General features: G+C 42.5%; 1 protein-coding gene across 7 annotated transcripts in view; it reads left to right on the top strand.

Annotated features, from left to right (window-relative positions):
* The first annotated feature begins 1,531 nt into the window (after positions 1 to 1,531).
* Positions 1,532 to 18,782, top strand: part of suco (SUN domain containing ossification factor) — a 192,317-nt gene continuing 175,066 nt past the window's right edge. For all 7 annotated transcript variants that reach the window (XM_060917568.1, XM_060917570.1, XM_060917572.1 and 4 more), the window contains exon 1: positions 1,532 to 1,827. In XM_060917568.1, the coding sequence (XP_060773551.1) occupies positions 1,775 to 1,827 (53 nt within the window). In that variant the 5' untranslated portion in view covers positions 1,532 to 1,774. The remainder of the gene's footprint in view (positions 1,828 to 18,782) is intronic.

Raw genomic sequence — 18,782 nt, forward strand, 5'->3', positions numbered from 1 at the left:
CCTTTTATTTATTCAAGTTTTATCTGTTTGCCTAATAGTTCAAATTGTTTTGTATATAGTTTATAATGTTGTGTGATATTAATGATAATATTGTGGGGAAACTACTTTGCACGGACGTTCATTTAATTTATTCTATCGTCATTTTGTTTGTTCTATTTTTGTGTATTTTATTTATTTATCTGTTTGTCTAGTTGTATCTATTTTTCTAATAATATATTTTTTGCATTAATAGTTTGTTTTTTCCTATTAAAATAATCTTGTGTTCTTGTTATAACTTTATCTATTTATCTGACTGTTTAGTTGTATCTATTTTTATTACAATTTCAATATTTTTAATATAGAAAGTTTGTTTTTTTCTATTAAAATGTTCTTGTGTGATAACTAGTTCTTGTGTTATATTTATTGTAGTTGTATCTATTTTGTATCTCAGACTTAAATATTTTTGTAAAACAAGTGTTTTTCTATAAAATATTCTTGCGTTCTTGATAACTATGTTCTTGAGTGTTTTTTTTTTTTTTTACAGAAAAGCCGTTCTGCATGGACATTCATTGAAGCCCTCATTGTTTTTTAATGGTTATTTATGAGCGTTTAGGGGTTACAATAATGTAAGTCTAGGTTGCTTTATATAAAAGGTATGTCCAGAAATATTGATGTCACTGTCTAAGCAGAGGGATCTGGCTTCTTTAGACGCTGTCTTCTTAAAACTGAATAAATATTTAAAAAGAGCCAAATGAGCCAGTCTTTTGAACGGCTCTTTTCAAAGAATGGATCACAAAGATGCGGATCCCATCAAAGAGCCATAAATCCCATCTCTAATCTGCGCTCCGATATCGCACGGGTCATCCAGGTACGCTGGCATTGTCTCTAGAGGAAATGTCGGTGGAGAGGTGGTGTTTAAAAAGGGTGTGGTTAATCGGAAACCTCGGGTTAACCAAGAACATAACCTGAGACGAGCAGGTTTGAGATGCAGCGTAAGTTGCCATGGCAGCATACCTCGGTTTGAACATAGCCAACTTTCGTAGTATGGGTTAATCGGGAAGTTACGCTGCACGTGATCAAGTTACTCTCGAAGTTACCCTGGTAAGCCAGAAAACCCGCTTCGTAGTACAGGGCCCTGATCGTTTTCGACCCATGTTGTGCATTAGAAGGGTAGTGATACAAAAAAAGGGTTTTTATTCAAAAAGTAAGAAGGGAAAAATAAAAGAAGGATGTATGATGATCAAAAACAAGCTAATTGAGGAATACCTTGAATACTGAATGATAGAATTAACTTATTGCAAAGATGTAGAAGATAAAAACTCAGCCGGGTCACTTTTAACCCATGTTTTGCATCAAAGGGTTAAATAAATAAATAAATAAATAAAAAATGCCCCTCATGTGTCCGGAAGTGCTGCTTCTCAGCGTGGTGACGCGGCCGTTGAGACAACTTCCAACTCATCTCAAAAACCTGCCGTGTGGGCGGAGCCAGCAGGATGCGCTATTCCTATTGGTTGCACACGGCTTACCGCTATAGAGAGGGGGGAGGAGCCTGAGAGGCCTAGCGACGGCGAGACCAGAAGCAGCTAAGCAACAGCGCGCGGCGGTGCGGTTCCACAGCTGTGTGCAGGCCAGAAGCCCCACACTGAGCCACCCTGCCCGCCGCTTTAGCCTTACAATTTACTCACAAACACCTTTTTTCTTTCTTCCTTCGAGCTTTTATTGTTCGAGTGGAAACGAAGAGAAGCGGGCAGTGTGTGAATAAAGAAGCGAGGATGTTGGTCCCCGCGGGGAGATAATGAAGAGGCTGTGTGTGTTGGTGCTGTGCCTCACTGGAGCTCTCCTGTCCTGGTAAGTTCACTCAGTCAAATATTACTCATATCTTTAAAAAAATACCTATATATTTACTTTTTTAATCCCAGGGGTTCTGTGAGCCTCTGTGGCTGGCCTGGCTGTGTGGAATGGCTGTTTTTATCAGCCTTGTTTGTTGGCCTGGAAGCGTCATGTCTAGCAAGCAGAGAAAACTATAAGTGTGTATTATTATTATTATTATTATTATTATTATTATTATATAAATGTAGTTGTAGTGATGCTGTGTTTTTGTCCAGCTGGTAAAAGTTTTCCCTAAATAAGAGGAAAGTAGACAAAAAACAACAACTTGGGAGTGTTTTTAAGCCATACTGGGCTGTACTCCATCATTCATGGCTAATATATAGCTAGCTATAGGGGAGAGCAGAGCAGCTATGGATCCATGCTGAGGGCTTTGGGACACTGTTTCCAGAACTGTTTCCAGAACAGTGTTCAGTTTGGTGAGCAAAACAACAAAACCCAGTCTATCCTCCTCCTCTTCATTTTAGTCACTGGAAGCCAATATGGTTAGTTATTTGCTTTATATTAAACTAAATGTGTGTTCTGGGCAGTTAATTTCACCTGAGCTGTAGTATTTCTGTATCATTTGTGAAAGTTGAGATGAAGCCATGTCTATTCAACTGGCTGGCTTTTGCTTTTCCTCACACGAACATCAGCTTGTTTTGTGGCTAGAAGTCACCTTTAAACAGGCTTGGTCTTTTTCATTATCTATCTCTTTATCTGTCTATCTACACTACCGTTCAAAAGTTTGGGGTCACCCAGACAGTTTTGTGTTTTCCATGAAAAGTCACGCTTTTTTTTTTATTTCCCACCATAAGTTGTAAAATGAATAGAAAATATAGTCAAGACATTTTTCTGGCCATTTCGAGCATTTAATCGACCCCACAAATGTGATGCTCCAGAAACTCAATCTGCTCAAAGGAAGGTCAGTTTTATAGCTTCTCTAAAGAGCTCAACTGTTTTCAGCTGTGCTAACATGATTGTACAAGGGTTTTCTAATCATCCATTAGGGCCTCTGCGTGCTCTTGCGACAAGGCTTTCGCAGATAGCTTTTCGCAGACAGTTGTAATTTATCGTTGAGCGGGGAGTAATAGGCGTGCGCGATGTTATTCACCGCCACAATGCAAGGGGGCGTGAAATCGCTAGGAGTAGTTGGTGGGTGTGGTTAGTGGAGTGTTTATCCTCCGGTTACTTATAATGACTAGAACTGGAGTCGTATAGATGTACGTACTTCCTCACTTCCTCGATCAACCGCTCTTCGTGCTGCTCCATCTTCGCTCGTGTTTTTAAAAATGGCGGTCGTGAAAACAAACCAAACCGGGAAAGTAGGGAAGCGGAAGTGCGTGTACAGCGGATGTAGAGTGGACCAATCGGAGCCCTCTTGTCTGTGACGCTGTCTGCGAGGCTTCTGCGGTCGTCACAATTTTTGGGAGGTACGCACAGAGCGTCTGCAAAGGGGGGGGGGCTACGCAGATGCCTTCTGCGACGCCATCTGCGAGGACTGCGTTGTCAGCATAAATTGGCCTTTAGGGCCTCTGCATGCTCTTGCGACAAGGCTTTCGCAGATAGCTTTTCGCAGACAGTTGTAATTTATCGTTGAGCGGGGAGTAATAGGCGTGCGCGATGTTATTCACCGCCACAATGCAAGGGGGCGTGAAATCGCTAGGAGTAGTTGGTGGGTGTGGTTAGTGGAGTGTTTATCCTCCGGTTACTTATAATGACTAGAACTGGAGTCGTATAGATGTACGTACTTCCTCACTTCCTCGATCAACCGCTCTTCGTGCTGCTCCATCTTCGCTCGTGTTTTTAAAAATGGCGGTCGTGAAAACAAACCAAACCGGGAAAGTAGGGAAGCGGAAGTGCGTGTACAGCGGATGTAGAGTGGACCAATCGGAGCCCTCTTGTCTGTGACGCTGTCTGCGAGGCTTCTGCGGTCGTCACAATTTTTGGGAGGTACGCACAGAGCGTCTGCAAAGGGGGGGGGGCTACGCAGATGCCTTCTGCGACGCCATCTGCGAGGACTGCGTTGTCAGCATAAATTGGCCTTTAGGGCCTCTGCATGCTCTTGCGACAAGGCTTTCGCAGATAGCTTTTCGCAGACAGTTGTAATTTATCGTTGAGCGGGGAGTAATAGGCGTGCGCGATGTTATTCACCGCCACAATGCAAGGGGGCGCGAAATCGCTAGGAGTAGTTGGTGGGTGTGGTTAGTGGAGTGTTTATCCTCTGGTTACTTATAATAACTAGAACTGGAGTCGTATAGATGTACGTACTTCCTCACTTCCTCGATCAACCGCTCTTCGTGCTGCTCCATCTTTGCTCGTGTTTTTAAAAATGGCGGTAGTGAAAACAAACCAAACCGGGAAAGTAGGGAAGCGGAAGTGCGTGTACAGCGGATGTAGAGTGGACCAATCAGAGCCCTCTTGTCTGCGACGCTTCTGCGGTGGTCACAATTTTTGGGAGGTGCACACAGAGCGTCTGCGAAGGGGGGGGCTACGCAGACGCCATCTGCGAGGACTGCGTTGTCAGCATAAATTGGCCTTTAGCCTTCTGAGGCAATGAGCAAACACATTGTACCATTAGAACACTGGAGTGAGAGTTGCTGGAAATGGGCCTCTATACACCTATGGAGATATTGCACCAAAAACCAGACATTTGCAGCTAGAATAGTCATTTACCACATTAGCAATGTATAGAGTGGATTTCTGATTAGTTTAAAGTGATCTTCATTGAAAAGAACAGTGCTTTTCTTTCAAAAATAAGGACATTTCCAAGTGACCCCAAACTTTTGAATATCTATCTATCTATCTATCTATCTATCTATCTATCTATCTATCTATCTATCTATCTATCTATCTATCTATCTAATCGTGCTGCGAAGGTGCCATGAAAAATAATGAAATGTTCCTATATTTAAAAACCCCACACTATAAAGAGCAGTAAACCGTAATAAGAGTCAATGATTGTTCTGTTGACCCCTTTAAAAATATACTAGTGTGTTCAATCTTATCAGGAAATGAGCTCGAAGTTTTACTGAGACTCTTCCAGAACCAGTCTCAGTTCTTCTGGAGACATTAATTAATTGATTGTCACACTTGCGTCATATTTTTGCACCAAAACTCAGTAGCCTTCATTATACTGTGGTGGTTTTTTTTTTTGGTCTGAAAAGTCTCTGACATCACATGCTGCTTTCTTCTTTCCCGGCATCCAAACTTTTTTCTTCTTCCCTGTAAAGTTTAATCTCTTTCTGGAAATCCTAATGTTTGGAAATCTAAGGCCGAATCCCATTTCACCCCTTGGACCAACCCCTTGGCCCTTCCCCTCCATTTTGCGCGTTCACGTGAAGGGGTAGGGGTATCCCAATCCCAGTTAACGCGGAGGGGTAGGGGAAGGGGGAGGGCTTCTGTACCCCTCCAAACGGAGATTTTCCTGGAGCAGACTCCGAACGAAGGGGTTTGAGTGACTTCCCACAATGCCATGCGGATTTCAGCGAGATTTCATGCGGATTTCAGAAAGATGGCGGTTCCCGCGGCGAAAGATTGTCATAAATGTATTTTCTCCATTATTTACGTGTTTTAAGTTGTTATCCAGAGGGGAAACGCCGCTTGATTCGCTTTCGAGCTGAGAATGAGCAGCGATTTCTGAAATCCAAGCTGCTGCTAAAAAGCTTTGGGAGTGAGTATTGTTTTCGGTTGCTTTACTGCGTACGTTTTGTTCTGTTATTCTCGCTTTTATTGTTTACATGAGTGTTCTGACACCTCATTCTGTTGGATGTGGTGCACGAAGCGCCAAAGATATCCCATTCAGTGGTGTTAGTTAACAAATCACACCCTGCCAGCAGAGATTTCTGTTCTGGCTCTGACTGTAGCGGCTGGTCGCAGCCAATGACGCATTTGGTCGCGTTTTGCTAACGTAAACGCTGACGGAGGTACGCGATGACGTATGCGATCGTTGAAGGGCTATCCCAATACGTAAGGGTTGAATTTCAAGCCCTATCCCTTGTAGCTCAGTTTCAAGGGGAAGGGCCAAGGGGAAGGCGGAGGGGTAGGGGTAGAAATTAGAATTGGGATTGGGCCTAAAACTGTTTTTAATCCTGACCTGATGATGTAAAATTAAAAATCTATTACAAAGTTTGTACTAAAGAAAAAGGGTGCCTAAGACTTTTGCACAGTCCTGTATATAACATCGCCACGAGTTGGCGTAGTGGTTCGCGTGTCTGCCTCTCGATCGTGAGTTCTACTCACGGTCTGGTCATACCAAAGACCATCAAAAAAAAAAGGTACCTCTGGTAAGGCACGCTGCAATACAGATGCCAGTGAGGAGTCAAATTCTTGCGGTTACCAGAGGACTAGCCCTCCACTGTAACCCAAGCTGCATAATATAGGCGAGAGGCCGAGGGCTGCGGAAATGGAGATCGGCGCTGCCCTACGCGCCACATGGCATGGGAAGGACTTTGTATATAACTTCAGACTTATCTACTACATCCGTGTGTTTATTAAATCTTCCAAGATGAGGCTTTTTTTTTTTTTTGGACATATTGCTTGTTTAGGGCGGCACGGTGGTGTAGTGGTTAGCGCTGTCGCCTCACAGCAAGAAGGTCCGGGTTCGAGCCCCGTGGCCGGCGAGGGCCTTTCTGTGCGGAGTTTGCATGTTCTCCCCGTGTCCGCGTGGGTTTCCTCCGGGTGCTTCGGTTTCCCCCACAGTCCAAAGACATGCAGGTTAGGTTAACTGGTGACTCTAAATTGATCATAGGTGTGAATGGGTGTCTGTGTCAGCCCTGTGATGACCTGGCGACTTGTCCAGGGTGTACCCCGCCTTTCGCTCGTAGGTAGCTGGGATAGGCTCCAGCTTGCCTGCGACCCTGTAGAACAGGATAAAGCAGCTAGAGATAATGAGATGAGATATTGCTTGTTTACTGAACTTTCTTTATTTTCTGTGAAATGTGCAGCTTGATCTAAAATGCACGTCATTGTGGTCTAACATCGTTTTAAACTTGTTTACTTGCTGTCAGTTAGGACAGCGTTTCGCAACCTTCTTTCAGTTACAGCACCCTTCAGAAGTATGCAAATTCTCAAGGCACCCCCATATAAAATCTACGCAGTCACGCTGACCCCAGCAGTGACGTTGTGCCATGGGAAAGGGGGCCGTGAGACAAATTTTGATGATGCGTGAGGCGGCGATGATCTGCATTCGTGTAACTATCGTCTTTTGGAATTTTAATTCATTTTGGTCGAGAGGCGTGGTAGGGAACTGTACAGGCGGTCGTTTGTCCAATGGTCCTGCCAGCTGACGTTGAACACACTGCGGAGCATGCGGGTGTACTTGCCTCTCGACCATAATCGCCAAACGCCGTCTGACACTGTGCGGCCATGTGTTTCGTCACAACCAACCTGCCGCACAAGTTCTCTTGTGGGAGCCTGAGGCGAAGTGCAAATTCGGTTGACCACATACCACCCTGAAAACGGTCCTCGAGCGAGAGACGGGGTTGAAGGAAGAACAACTCAGAGCAGCTATGCTCGACCGGCAGGTCTGGGATAGGGCATCTTACCAAGTCACCAGCCCCCCGGATGACAGATGACGATGAATTCATTTTATTTATTTCAATGTTAGAATATATAATTTTTTGACGGCACCCCTAACGAAGCCAGACAGCACCCCAGGGTGCTGCAGCACCCTGGTTGAGAGAGGCTGAGTTAGGAGATATGATCATAAAGGTCTTAAATATGAGAATTGCACACACGTACACACAACCACAGCCCACCCTGAACCAGCACAGACGTAATTCTTTCCTGAGACGATTCCTACTATTCAAATATGAACCACATGATGTAAATAATGTGCCATCAGATTTACATTGTTTTATGACTGAACTCGCATTGAGTTATCAAAAATATTTGTCTCGCAGACATGGAGCGATGCTACTTTTTCGTGGTCTATTCCGAAACCTTGAGTATGACCTTTTCACAATTCCCATCTGCTGTTTTCTTCTTTAAAAGCTACGAAGCTTAAAACGTTATTTAACTGAAGTACGTCACACTTAAACTCTGACATGAAAATGACTTAAGGTGTGAAGATGATTTCATATAACAAAGTATACCAAAATATAACAAGTCACGTCTTTTTACAGTATGTAAACCTTTCCAGTTCCAAAAGTTTCTTTTCCCATTTCAGCCTTGACTATTTGTTGCAGTGTCCGATGTTTTCTCTGAAATCCACCAGTCCTGTTTATACTCAGTGGTCAACTTGTTTGTAACTATTAACAACCTGTGTTTTTCTAGCCCTTTATTAATTAAAGCACTTAATTGAGTTAAAACTAGATTCTGTTCCACTTTAACTAGCAGCTCCTCCGTATTGAGGCAAGCTATAATTTGGGACGTGTGCTATTGTTCAGAAACTCCCTTTAAATATTATGATCCTTCTGAGGCTACATCCACACGACAACGGCAACGAGATTTTATTAAAAAAAATATCGTGTCCACATGGGCAACGGATCAGTAAAATATCAGGTACATATGGCAATGCAACGCTTGCTGAAAACGATGCAATACACATGCCACACCTCTACGTGCGCTGTAAGACGGTCCCATCGGTGACACCAGAACAATAGAAGAAGTAGGACGCATGCGCATAAACCCCTTCTTCTACCCGGCGTGAAGCACTCTCAGGAACAAGCACACAACAACAAGAAGATGGCTGCGACTACGCGAGGAAATCGTGCCTTCTGCGTGTACAAATTTAGTTTTATTAGTGTGCATAGTTTTATATAACTTAATTTTCTTATTGTGTGTGAACATTTTGAAAAGCAGTCTCATCCAATTAAAAAAAAGAAATTCAAGAAATGGTTCAGTTACTTGTTTATTTAAAAGAAAAGCTGTATACAAAAGTGAATGCAATGCAGTGGCTCATACAAAACAGCGAGAGTGCTGCTTGTTCTAGTCATGTGGTTGTGACGTCATCGTAAACAAATCTGTTCTACTCATCCAGACGACTTCGCAACGGCGCCGTTGCCGGATTTTTCCACTCTGGAACCCGTTCTCAAAAAATATCGTTTTGGGGCACCCAAAACGCCAGTGCCGTGTGGACGCCAGGCCGAAACGATAAACAATTTTATCAGATTCACCTGAATCCGTTGCCGTGTGGACAGCCTCTAAGTGGAGCCCTTCTGGTTGTTGGTCTTTCTGTCCTGCTCTTGTGGCGTGTGCTGGACAGATGGCAGATTAACGCACGGTGTTGCTTTATTAACCTGTGAGTAGCACAAACACTATTTGGAGCGAGCTGCAGAAAAGTGATTACGGACAGGCTGGCCTTCACTTCACTTCCTCTCCATGGACTTTTTTTTTTTTTAAATAGAGTTGATTTATATTTGAGTCGTGTTTGTATTAAGAGCAGTGAATGGTTCTTCCATGACCCTCTACAGACATGAAACTCCAGCAAACAAATGTCTTTGGGGAACTGACTCTTGCTAAAAGTCAACAAATGAATCGTTCAAGTGCTGAAACAGCGTGGTTTTTCATAGCTTGCTTTCAGAAGCTTTTTTTTGGACTTGTGTCTTTCAGTATTCGAAATTAACACCCGTCTTTTTTTTTTTTTCTTTTCAGGCCCCTTTGAAATGTGCATTACAGCACTGTAACAACTCCTCAGCAGTGATTGTTCAAACATCAATATCGTTTTGATCACTTGGTTAGGAAAGAGAATCGTGTTTTAAAAAAAAAAAAGTTGGCCGAAGCGTCCAGGAAGCCCAGAAGACACGATCACTTTCATGAAAGTCTTAAAGTGCATATTCTGGAGATATATAATATTTTTTAAATAAATATGAAAGTACGTCCCTTTACACACTCATCCAGAAGGGTAATTTTGCACAAGGCCATCTGTCTACAGCAGAAAAAAAATAAAATAGAACACGTCTGGAAAAATCCCAAGGGAGTCTGGAGCCAGATTCGTGACGTCACCTGCGGAAGCGCCAGCAGGCTGCGCGAGCTTTGCACGGTTTCAGTGCACAGCCTGTGTAGACCAAGCGCTCCCATTTCTCTCATTGTCCGGTCTTTTGGGAAATGATGAGTACTAATCCCATCAAGATTGGTGTTGCTACCCCCTCCTACGATACATCTGTTAACCATTTTAATAATTATGTGATAACGTTGAAGAAATTTGCAGAAAACCACCAGGTCGTTTTCTCATAAACAAACCAGCGCTGACGTAGGATTCAGAGGGAGGCGTCCCGCACGCGACGTCACGAAAATCAATGTTTGCCGGGAAATCCAAATGCCAAGTTTTTTCAGAGGCGGACCAATTCGCCTGAAATGGCTTGATTTCAACTGAATTTTTCTGGTATTGCGCAAGGTAAAAAAAATTGTGCAAAATGTGACAGATATTTGACCAACGTTTAATATAAAATAGGAGAATTACACTGACCTCGCTCCTGAATTTACCCGTGATGTGCACTTTAAGGTAATAAGTAGGACTGCGTCATCATGATCTCAATTTAATGTCAGCGTCAATTATGAGGCATTTGAACAAAATCAGGTTCCTGCTTTCTTCCCTACTCGAAGTGTGGTGACTCACAGCTAGTCGTGAGAAGGAAGATGTTTCTCCTAAGCAGATGGTTTAGTTGGTAAATTTTTAATTAGTAATCAAAGGACGGCCGAATGAATGAGCTAGGTCTGAACACGTCATCTGACTGAAGACTTGTCTGACTTTTTACACATAGAGCTCGTTTACGTTCATCAAGACCAGTTTTTGCACAAGGATGGATGCTTATTGCCCAAGACGAGGAATTAAAGAATGCCCCGTTTTGAAAGAGTTATAACCCGGAATTTAAAAAAAAAAAAGAATTTTTTTTTTCATGTGAGACTTGACATCTTAACAGACTTGCACAAATGAAAGTAAATCAAAGCCTCGACGTATGAGGAAATGTTCGTTCTTAGAGTAGCCGCAAAATCTTCAGTGCATGTCGAAGCTCTTGGTTCAGAAACGCAGCAAAGTAAATTACAAAACAAGGGACATGTTCAGGCATCTGATTAAGTGTAAATGATGCATAAGTTTAGACCGTTAGTGTTCGTGTTTTAACGAAAGATTGTCTCGTGTTTTTGTAAAAATAGTTAATTCACATGCTGATTGAGTGACTCAGCCCAACTGAAAACGTACTTGTGTAACGAGTATTCAGATCTGAAATGTACACTACCGTTCAAATGTTTGGGGTCACCCAGACAATTTAGTGTTTTCCATGAAAAGTCACACTTTTATTTCCCACCATAAGTTGTAAAATGAATAGAAAATATAGTCGAGCCATTTTTCTGGCCATTTTGAGCATTTAATCGACCCCACAAATGTGATGCTCCAGAAACTCAATCTGCTCAAAGGAAGGTCAGTTTTATAGCTTCTCTAAAGAGCTCAACTGTTTTCAGCTGTGCTAACATGATTGTACAAGGGTTTTCTAATCATCCATTAGCCTTCTGAGGCAATGAGCAAACACATTGTACCATTAGAACACTGGAGTGAGAGTTGCTGGAAATGGGCCTCTATACACCTATGGAGATATTGCACCAAAAACCAGACATTTGCAGCTAGAATAGTCATTTACCACATTAGCAATGGATAGAGTGGATTTCTGATTAGTTTAAAGACCCACTGACAGTCATTTCGTATTAATTTTTAAACAAACAATATATGACTCCAAAGATAAATTCTGGTTTTAATTCTTGGTTTAACTGTCCGTTTTAAACATCAGAAGTAATTTTAAATTTCGCGCAGGGAGATTGACCTGGATATGAACTGGGCTCATTCAGAGATGCCGGAAGTGACGTCACATCAGTGTGTCGTTTTTGTTTACAAGTCACTATGTTGGTTCAGTTCTCACAAGTCTTGTGATATTGAGCTGTGGTTTTGTTGTGATTTCCTTGCGTGAAAAAGTTAAATGGCGTCTAACCGAAAAGGGATTATATGTGTGGCTTACGGGTGTTCTAACGCCACGTCGGAAGGAGTGAAACTCCATTCCTTTCCTTGGAAAAAACACCCTGAAATAGCAAAAGAGTGGGAAAGAAACGTTTCCAAAACACGTGCGAACTGGAAGTCAACAAAATGGTCACGTCTCTGTTCAGCACATTTCGAGGAGCACTGTTTCACTTTGTCGTCCAGAACTCGAAGAACGTTTGATCCAACTTATCCACTGGTGTTGGAGGAGTCAGCTGTGCCGACGTTGTTTGACAGGCCCGGGCCGAATCAGTCTGTCAAAAGAGAAACAGATGACAGCAGACCCCCCAAGGGGCGGTCAAAAAGCGAAAGTCCGGTGGTGCCTTTGCCAAAAGAGAACGAGCCAGGGTACGTGGCTGTGTTGTTATTCAATACATGTTGTTTAAAATTTGTTGTAACGTCACAAATGCGTCTTATACCATTGCATATTACTTATCAATAGGCCAAAGCAGCTAATACCAGTAATGTACAACAACTGAAAGGCCAATACCTTGTTTCATATATTTAGTTAGGATAATATACATGATATATGTGTGGAGTGATGGATATAAGATGTCATCCGGCATGTTTTTTCCTATACCATAAAAGAAAAAAAATTACAACAAATTCCTTTCATCACCCCCTCCTCCGTGTCTTATTATAGAAATCGAAATACTGACAGACTATATAATATATAAGATAATATATATAATATATAAGAGAAGTGATCGTCTTTGACATGAGCCATGTTTTGTTTTCATGCAATCCAGATCGACATACACTGATGTGACGTCACTCGCCCTAGCGGCAAAAACGGGCAAATGGCTCATGGCGCTTGTAGAAGCCGGGGCAAAAAGCACAAAATCGGCTCTGAAATTCTTGAATTTCTACAAAGACGACCCTTTATTCAAGTTGAGTTTTGGATATTTTATTTCACAATACAGCAATAAAACAAATATACATATTACGTGGTGTAAAAAGTTGTCCGTGGGTCTTTAAAGTGATCTTCATTGAAAAGAACAGTGCTTTTCTTTCAAAAATAAGGACATTTCAAAGTGACCGCAAACTTTTGAACGGTAGTGTATATACTGAGAATCCAAATCTCACATGATCCTTATTTTTTGAGCGATAAGGAGACCGTTGGAATAAATCCTGCTCTCTTCACTTCTGCTCAAAGGTGCGCTTTGTTCTGATGGTACATGATCGTAGGAACGGCCTCACAGCCAAACCTCCCACCTCTCTCACACGAGCCAACATTCCCAGAGCTCCAAACAGCTCCTGCTTGTCGCATCTGCAAGGGTTAATTGTTCCCAGCGCACAGAGCCCTCATCTGCCGTTCAGTCTTCATAGTGAAGAGAGAACGAAAAGCCGAGTCAGGCAGAAAGACAAAGCCTACAGTTCTGGGCAGAGCGTAGTGTTCTGGCAGAAAATCTCTACTGAGCTCGGAGAAGGTCACATGTTTCTTACCATCACCGTGTGTGTTTATGTCAGGCCGTTATTTATTCATTATGCGGGCCATAAGTGGAGCATGTGGTTATCTGCTCTGTCCTGCCTTCAGCCCTCTTCCTCATGGTGGCCTCGTAAAATTAAAAGCTGCAAGAGCAAATTTTCAGGAGGAAAAAAATCTGGAAAGGAGTTATCACTGCGTATGGCTTACCCCAGAACTGGGAACTCGGAATTATGTAATTTTCGAGCTACAAAACAGCAGACGCCACTGTTGAATATTTTTATTTTATTTTTTTTAAAAGCCAAAATCTAGTCAGCTGTCTGTGCTGACTGATGTACATTTTCCTCCTCAAATCTCTATCGTGAACTGTTCTACACGAGCCGATAGCTGACGAGGTGCATAGCGCAGAGTCGGTTATAATCCATGTACGATGAGATTGAGTGGAATAACTGTTATTCTATCCACATTCACTGGATTTTGAGTTACGGAGCATTTTTAAATTTTTTGCAAATTCGATAAATAACTTGATACAAAATGTCCGACTAAATAATTTCCGCTTCGAATGTAAACAAACCGGCGAAATGACAGAAGCAATTTGTAAAAAAATGCTATAATTATTAAAAAATAAAGATGTTCTTACTATCAAATTTCATTTCAGATTTTGTTGCCTTTTTTTTGTATTTTTTGGGGCACCTCTTCTTTAAATGATATACGCAGAACCTTTAATTTTAAATAAATTTGAGTGGATAGTATCTCCATCCTTGACTCTTGTATGCTGCATAAATGGGAATAAAAAAAATCTATATTTGAGAGTTAAAATCGACTGCAAAGTTGGCATTCAAGCTGCCCCGCTGAGCCAGCCAGCCAGCCCTGAGTGCGTGATGTCACAGCGGTGACTGTTTTTAAGGTCGAGGCCTTTGACAGCTATAGACCAAAGTCATATAAATAAAAATTTATGGTGAAAGTAAGAAATACCGTAACTGACTTGCTCAACTAAGACTGATTTGACTGCATTGATTGTGGGTTGACTCTCATTAAAACAGGATAGGTGTTATAACTTATGCAACATGCGTGCATTTTCGCTGATAAAACGTAAAAGGCTAATTAAATAATCAGATGAACTGAGACAATCACATTCTGAAGCAAATTAAATAATCTGTAACTTAAATGCACAATACAAGTTACATGTATTAATCTAAATGCAGGTAAACCACGAGTAGTGTTATGTAACCAAATGAGTTGGAGCTTACCCGTCTGTGTTCTCGCTTCTTGAAGGCCGATCTTGTGGCCGATTGTTTTGAAACAATCTGACTTTCAGTTCTCCGTTCATTCGCTTCATCCACGTAAGGGTGAGATGGCAGCAATATCCAGCGCACAAGTCAGACGGCTGCTCCGCTCTTTTTTCCATTTTCTCCATAGTGAGTACTCCGCCATTACTGCTCAGCTCAGGCAATTACTAAAACCTGGGACGGGACATCACCGGTTTTAGCAACAGCCGCGGGGAGGTCACTGCCTGAGTGATTATGTCCCATCCTGTTTGATCCCGGGTTTTAGCAACAACCCTTGGCTCACACTCCAGGAAGACTGGTGCAACTGAACTCGCTTTCCTTTTTAAAAATAAATAAATACTTGTTTTATTTAATTATTATTATTATTACCCTCTTTCAATACAGGCTTGTAGCCAACGCTCCTCAACAGATCAGAGGCTTCGTATGAATCCTCAGTAAAATTGTGCAGAGCAGAGGAGAGACCACTTCGTAGGTGCCCAATGTACCTGTGAACAACTTGCAAAATGCGTCCAAATCTTTGCAGTTTGAACATCCTTGGGCCGTGAATGCAACGTAAATCCACCTTCTGTTGTGTTGCTGCACCGGCCAGCAACACATCTACATGGCATGGCGATAAATTAGCTCAGAATGGAGGATTGGATTTGCGGTCAGCTCTGTGTTTTTAATATTGCGGAAATGGCGCTGAGACCGATAGACTTCCTGCTGTGACGTTACGGACGTCAAGGTCATTCACTCAGACCGCTACCTATATGAATCACTTTAATCGTAAAAATTACTACACTAGATTTATTGTTAACGCTTAAAACTATTCCTGTGCCATTCTTGAGGTCTCAAGGCATTCATAAACAAAGTGAGGCCGTGGCTCTGCGTATATGCTTTAAGGTTTTTTTTTGGTGGTTGGCAAACCAACTTAAAAGTGCATAACTGCCACCAACTGGGCTGGAGCGTAGAACAGGAGATATTGGGTGTGGGGAGGGGAACTGTTATTTTAGTACTTTCTATTTCTTTTAAATACTTTTGGGGTTTCGTTTTCGAGTTGAGTTTTTATTTCGTCCTCAGTTGGTTCAGCAACATGCTCCACCGTTTTGTTTTTCCTCTACTCATGGTGAATATGAGCTGATAGCCTAGTAGTAGAGTAGCCAGTCGGAGTGCAAGGTTATTCTATCCACCTTCACTGGCTCTGAGCAGTCTTTGAAGAATTTTTCTGTATATTGATTGAGTGAGTGATACTTTCCGTGATTCAGAGGTAAGAAGAGCTGCTATGAACTCTGGGTTGAGGAAACCGTCCAGAGTTTAAGCTGGAAGAGGGCGTTTTCTTTGGAGGTCCCCCCCGTAGGTGGATATCCGAAGCTATGGGTTACAAGTTTATTGAATGTAGCATTAGTTTGGGTGCGCGTTTTCACCGATCTTGCTTGATATTTGTGACCTTGTCATTGACATGAAGGTGATCGGGAAGAACTGAAAGACCTGTGCGAGATGGGGTGTGTTTTATAATAGTCTGCCGTACGCATCTCTGAGTGTACAGGGCTCAAGTTTTAGCGTCTGTGGAAACAAACCAAGGACGCAGGAAAGCGTTCAGCTGGACGTCTTGCTGATAATAATTCGGCCAGCTTTAGATAATGAGCAGTGAGCCAGCTGTGTGTTGGTCCTTGGCCTGATACTGATGTGCTGTTGGTTTTGGGTCCCGTGCTGTACCCTGAGTAATGCAAAATGTTAGGCTCTCTCAGAAGGATGTTTTAGATCCATTTCACTCTCTCTCTCTCTCTCTCTCTCTCTCTCTCTCTGGCTGACTGATCATAACTCGTTTTAGGCCAAAAAAAAGTGTTTCCAGTTACGTAGATTTCAAAACTAGGGTCGGTAGAGATCTTGCAGTCACATGACCGGAAAGTACACAACCACCATCTTGTCGGTCAAAAACACCGCTGAATACTGCTGCACTCGTGTACAGAATGGATCAATTTCAACCGACGGACTACACGGCTCATTTTTCTAATGAACAGATAACTAGATATATGTCTAAAATAAACGATCTACAGATTAGTGACCCTTGTGGCTTACCGGATGGAGTTTTAACGACCGGATTTTGAACTGCCAGCGGAATACCCAGACGTGTATAATTACCTCATTAACTTTCCCTCGCTGTTCAGTGGTGAAGCACTGCGTGCTTATAAATCTCTGGACAGTTATCTTTACAGAAATTCAGGATTTGTCAGCGACTCAGATGTGGCATCTTGTAAACAAGAATCCTCATTGGATGGGTAAGTCACTTAAGTATTGAGTATAGCACTGACCAGCCGATTATAGAATAAGGTAGTTCCAGCTGTAATTCCAAATCGTCCGTCTTGTTTACATGGATCTGGCGTTGGAAAGGTAGAGGCTTAGCAGTGGAGGTTTGAGTGGCTGTTTTCTGAGCTTAGTCAACAGGCCGGCTCTGCAGCCTCGCTTTTGCTTCCGTTCCCGTCGCCGCCTCCTTCGCTTTGCCTCCGATAACAATCCACGGAGACCCTGCTGGTCTCGCTATCTCGTCCGGAATGTTGTGCATGCGATGGAAATCGCTACAAACCGTCATTTTCTGCTGGAAACCAATGTCCAGTAAGTCCATACGGTTGTAGTGGATATTGAAGTCCGGTACAGACGAACAACACGCAAAAATACACACAAAAAAACATAAACGTGCACAGGTAGGGAGAGCTTGTAGCCGCAGCCGTTGTAGTAGAATTGTATATAGTAGGGTTTTCCAGAAGAAAAGGTAGAAGTAAAAGCAGAAGTAGAACCAGAAGTAGAAGGCGGAATATGGCGTTTGACCGACAAGATGGCGTCTGTCACAATCTGGATCGGCTGTGACGTCACATGCAAGTGCTCCGTAGGCAGGCTTTTTTTTTTTTTTTTTCAAGATGGCTGCCATAACCTATATTTAGACAGGAATAATTTCACAAAATATAATGAATTTCTTTGCAGGTCACCTGAGTTACCACCTTCTGATGAATCTGATGCAGCATGAGACACCTTTTAACATGAATTTTTCTGTAAATATAACCGCTCAATACACCATGAGAGAGAGAGAGCAGCCCCGCCCCTCTCTGCTCCCTGAGTGCGGCTCGTCGCCTTGGTAACGGTGCAGGGAAAAGACACAATATAACAAGCAAAGAGCGCTTTTTCTCAGAGTTCCCTCTCCTCGAACAACGCTGATTTACACGGAAACGGAAGGAGCTATTCACAAAATTCTTTCACATTAAGTGCTACAAGGCTCCCATGTACACATTTAATGTAATTTTTTTTGTCCCTAGTGTAAAAAATGTGGACACTAGAGCGAGTTAAAAACAAGTGACTTTTCTGATTTTGCAGTAAAAGCGCTGCCACGTTTTATAATGTGAGTCTATGGGAGAGCGCGGCTGTCCTCTCCTCACTTTCAGGCTTCTCATTCAAAAACTGTAAATCCTATCGCTCAGGGAGACACTTGTCTTGATTCACACAATGTGTGACTACAACTTTTGAGAAAATTGTGTGTAGAGTGAAAATTGTGGCTGAGAAAACAGTTTAAATGAGAAAGTTAGAGCTTTTTTTTTTTTCAAGCTGCCGACATTCTAAACTCCTGAGCTCCACTGGTGTGTAACGCCATAGACCCCCATTATAAAGCCGGAATTTCTCCAGATGTGCTCATGGTGTTTGATCTGTGACTGATCAAAAAGTATAGAACCTAGCAAAAAAGTTGAATGCCAGATCCACACAGGAGAATTTTGTCTCCGTTTTAAAGTTTGAATCATGTCTCTAGGTGAAAGACAAAATAAGCGTTCTCTCTGCTTCTGTTCCGTCCCCGACACACTACTGCCTCCGCCGAGTGCGTGCGCACACCGCATGTCGGGGCCGTGGATGAGTTACTCTCCCCTGATCAACGAAGTCTGCGGGGAATTTGTGGTTATTATCGGTACAAACAGCGCGAATCACTACTTAAATGAGTGCGGTTCAGTTTGACATCATTGTCAGTCCGTTAGATAAACATTTAATTTTATTAAAATTGAAAATTTAATATTTAGAGCCTGTGGGCTACAAAAATAAGTCATTAAAGTAGCAGGCTGGACTTAATTGTGTAGTCGGCTGTATGGCCGGCAGCCGGCGCTTGTGGAAAGCCCTGATTTTCCCAGTGAGTGACACAAACTAACGGTTCACGCGGTTGGGTTATATGTAAAAGTCACGACTGGGGGAAAAAAAAAAGTTTAGGGTCGGTTGGGTAACCGGAAAAACACACTTTTTTTTT

Source organism: Neoarius graeffei, chromosome 3 (genome assembly GCF_027579695.1).
Source record: "Neoarius graeffei isolate fNeoGra1 chromosome 3, fNeoGra1.pri, whole genome shotgun sequence".
NCBI lineage: Eukaryota > Metazoa > Chordata > Actinopteri > Siluriformes > Ariidae > Neoarius > Neoarius graeffei.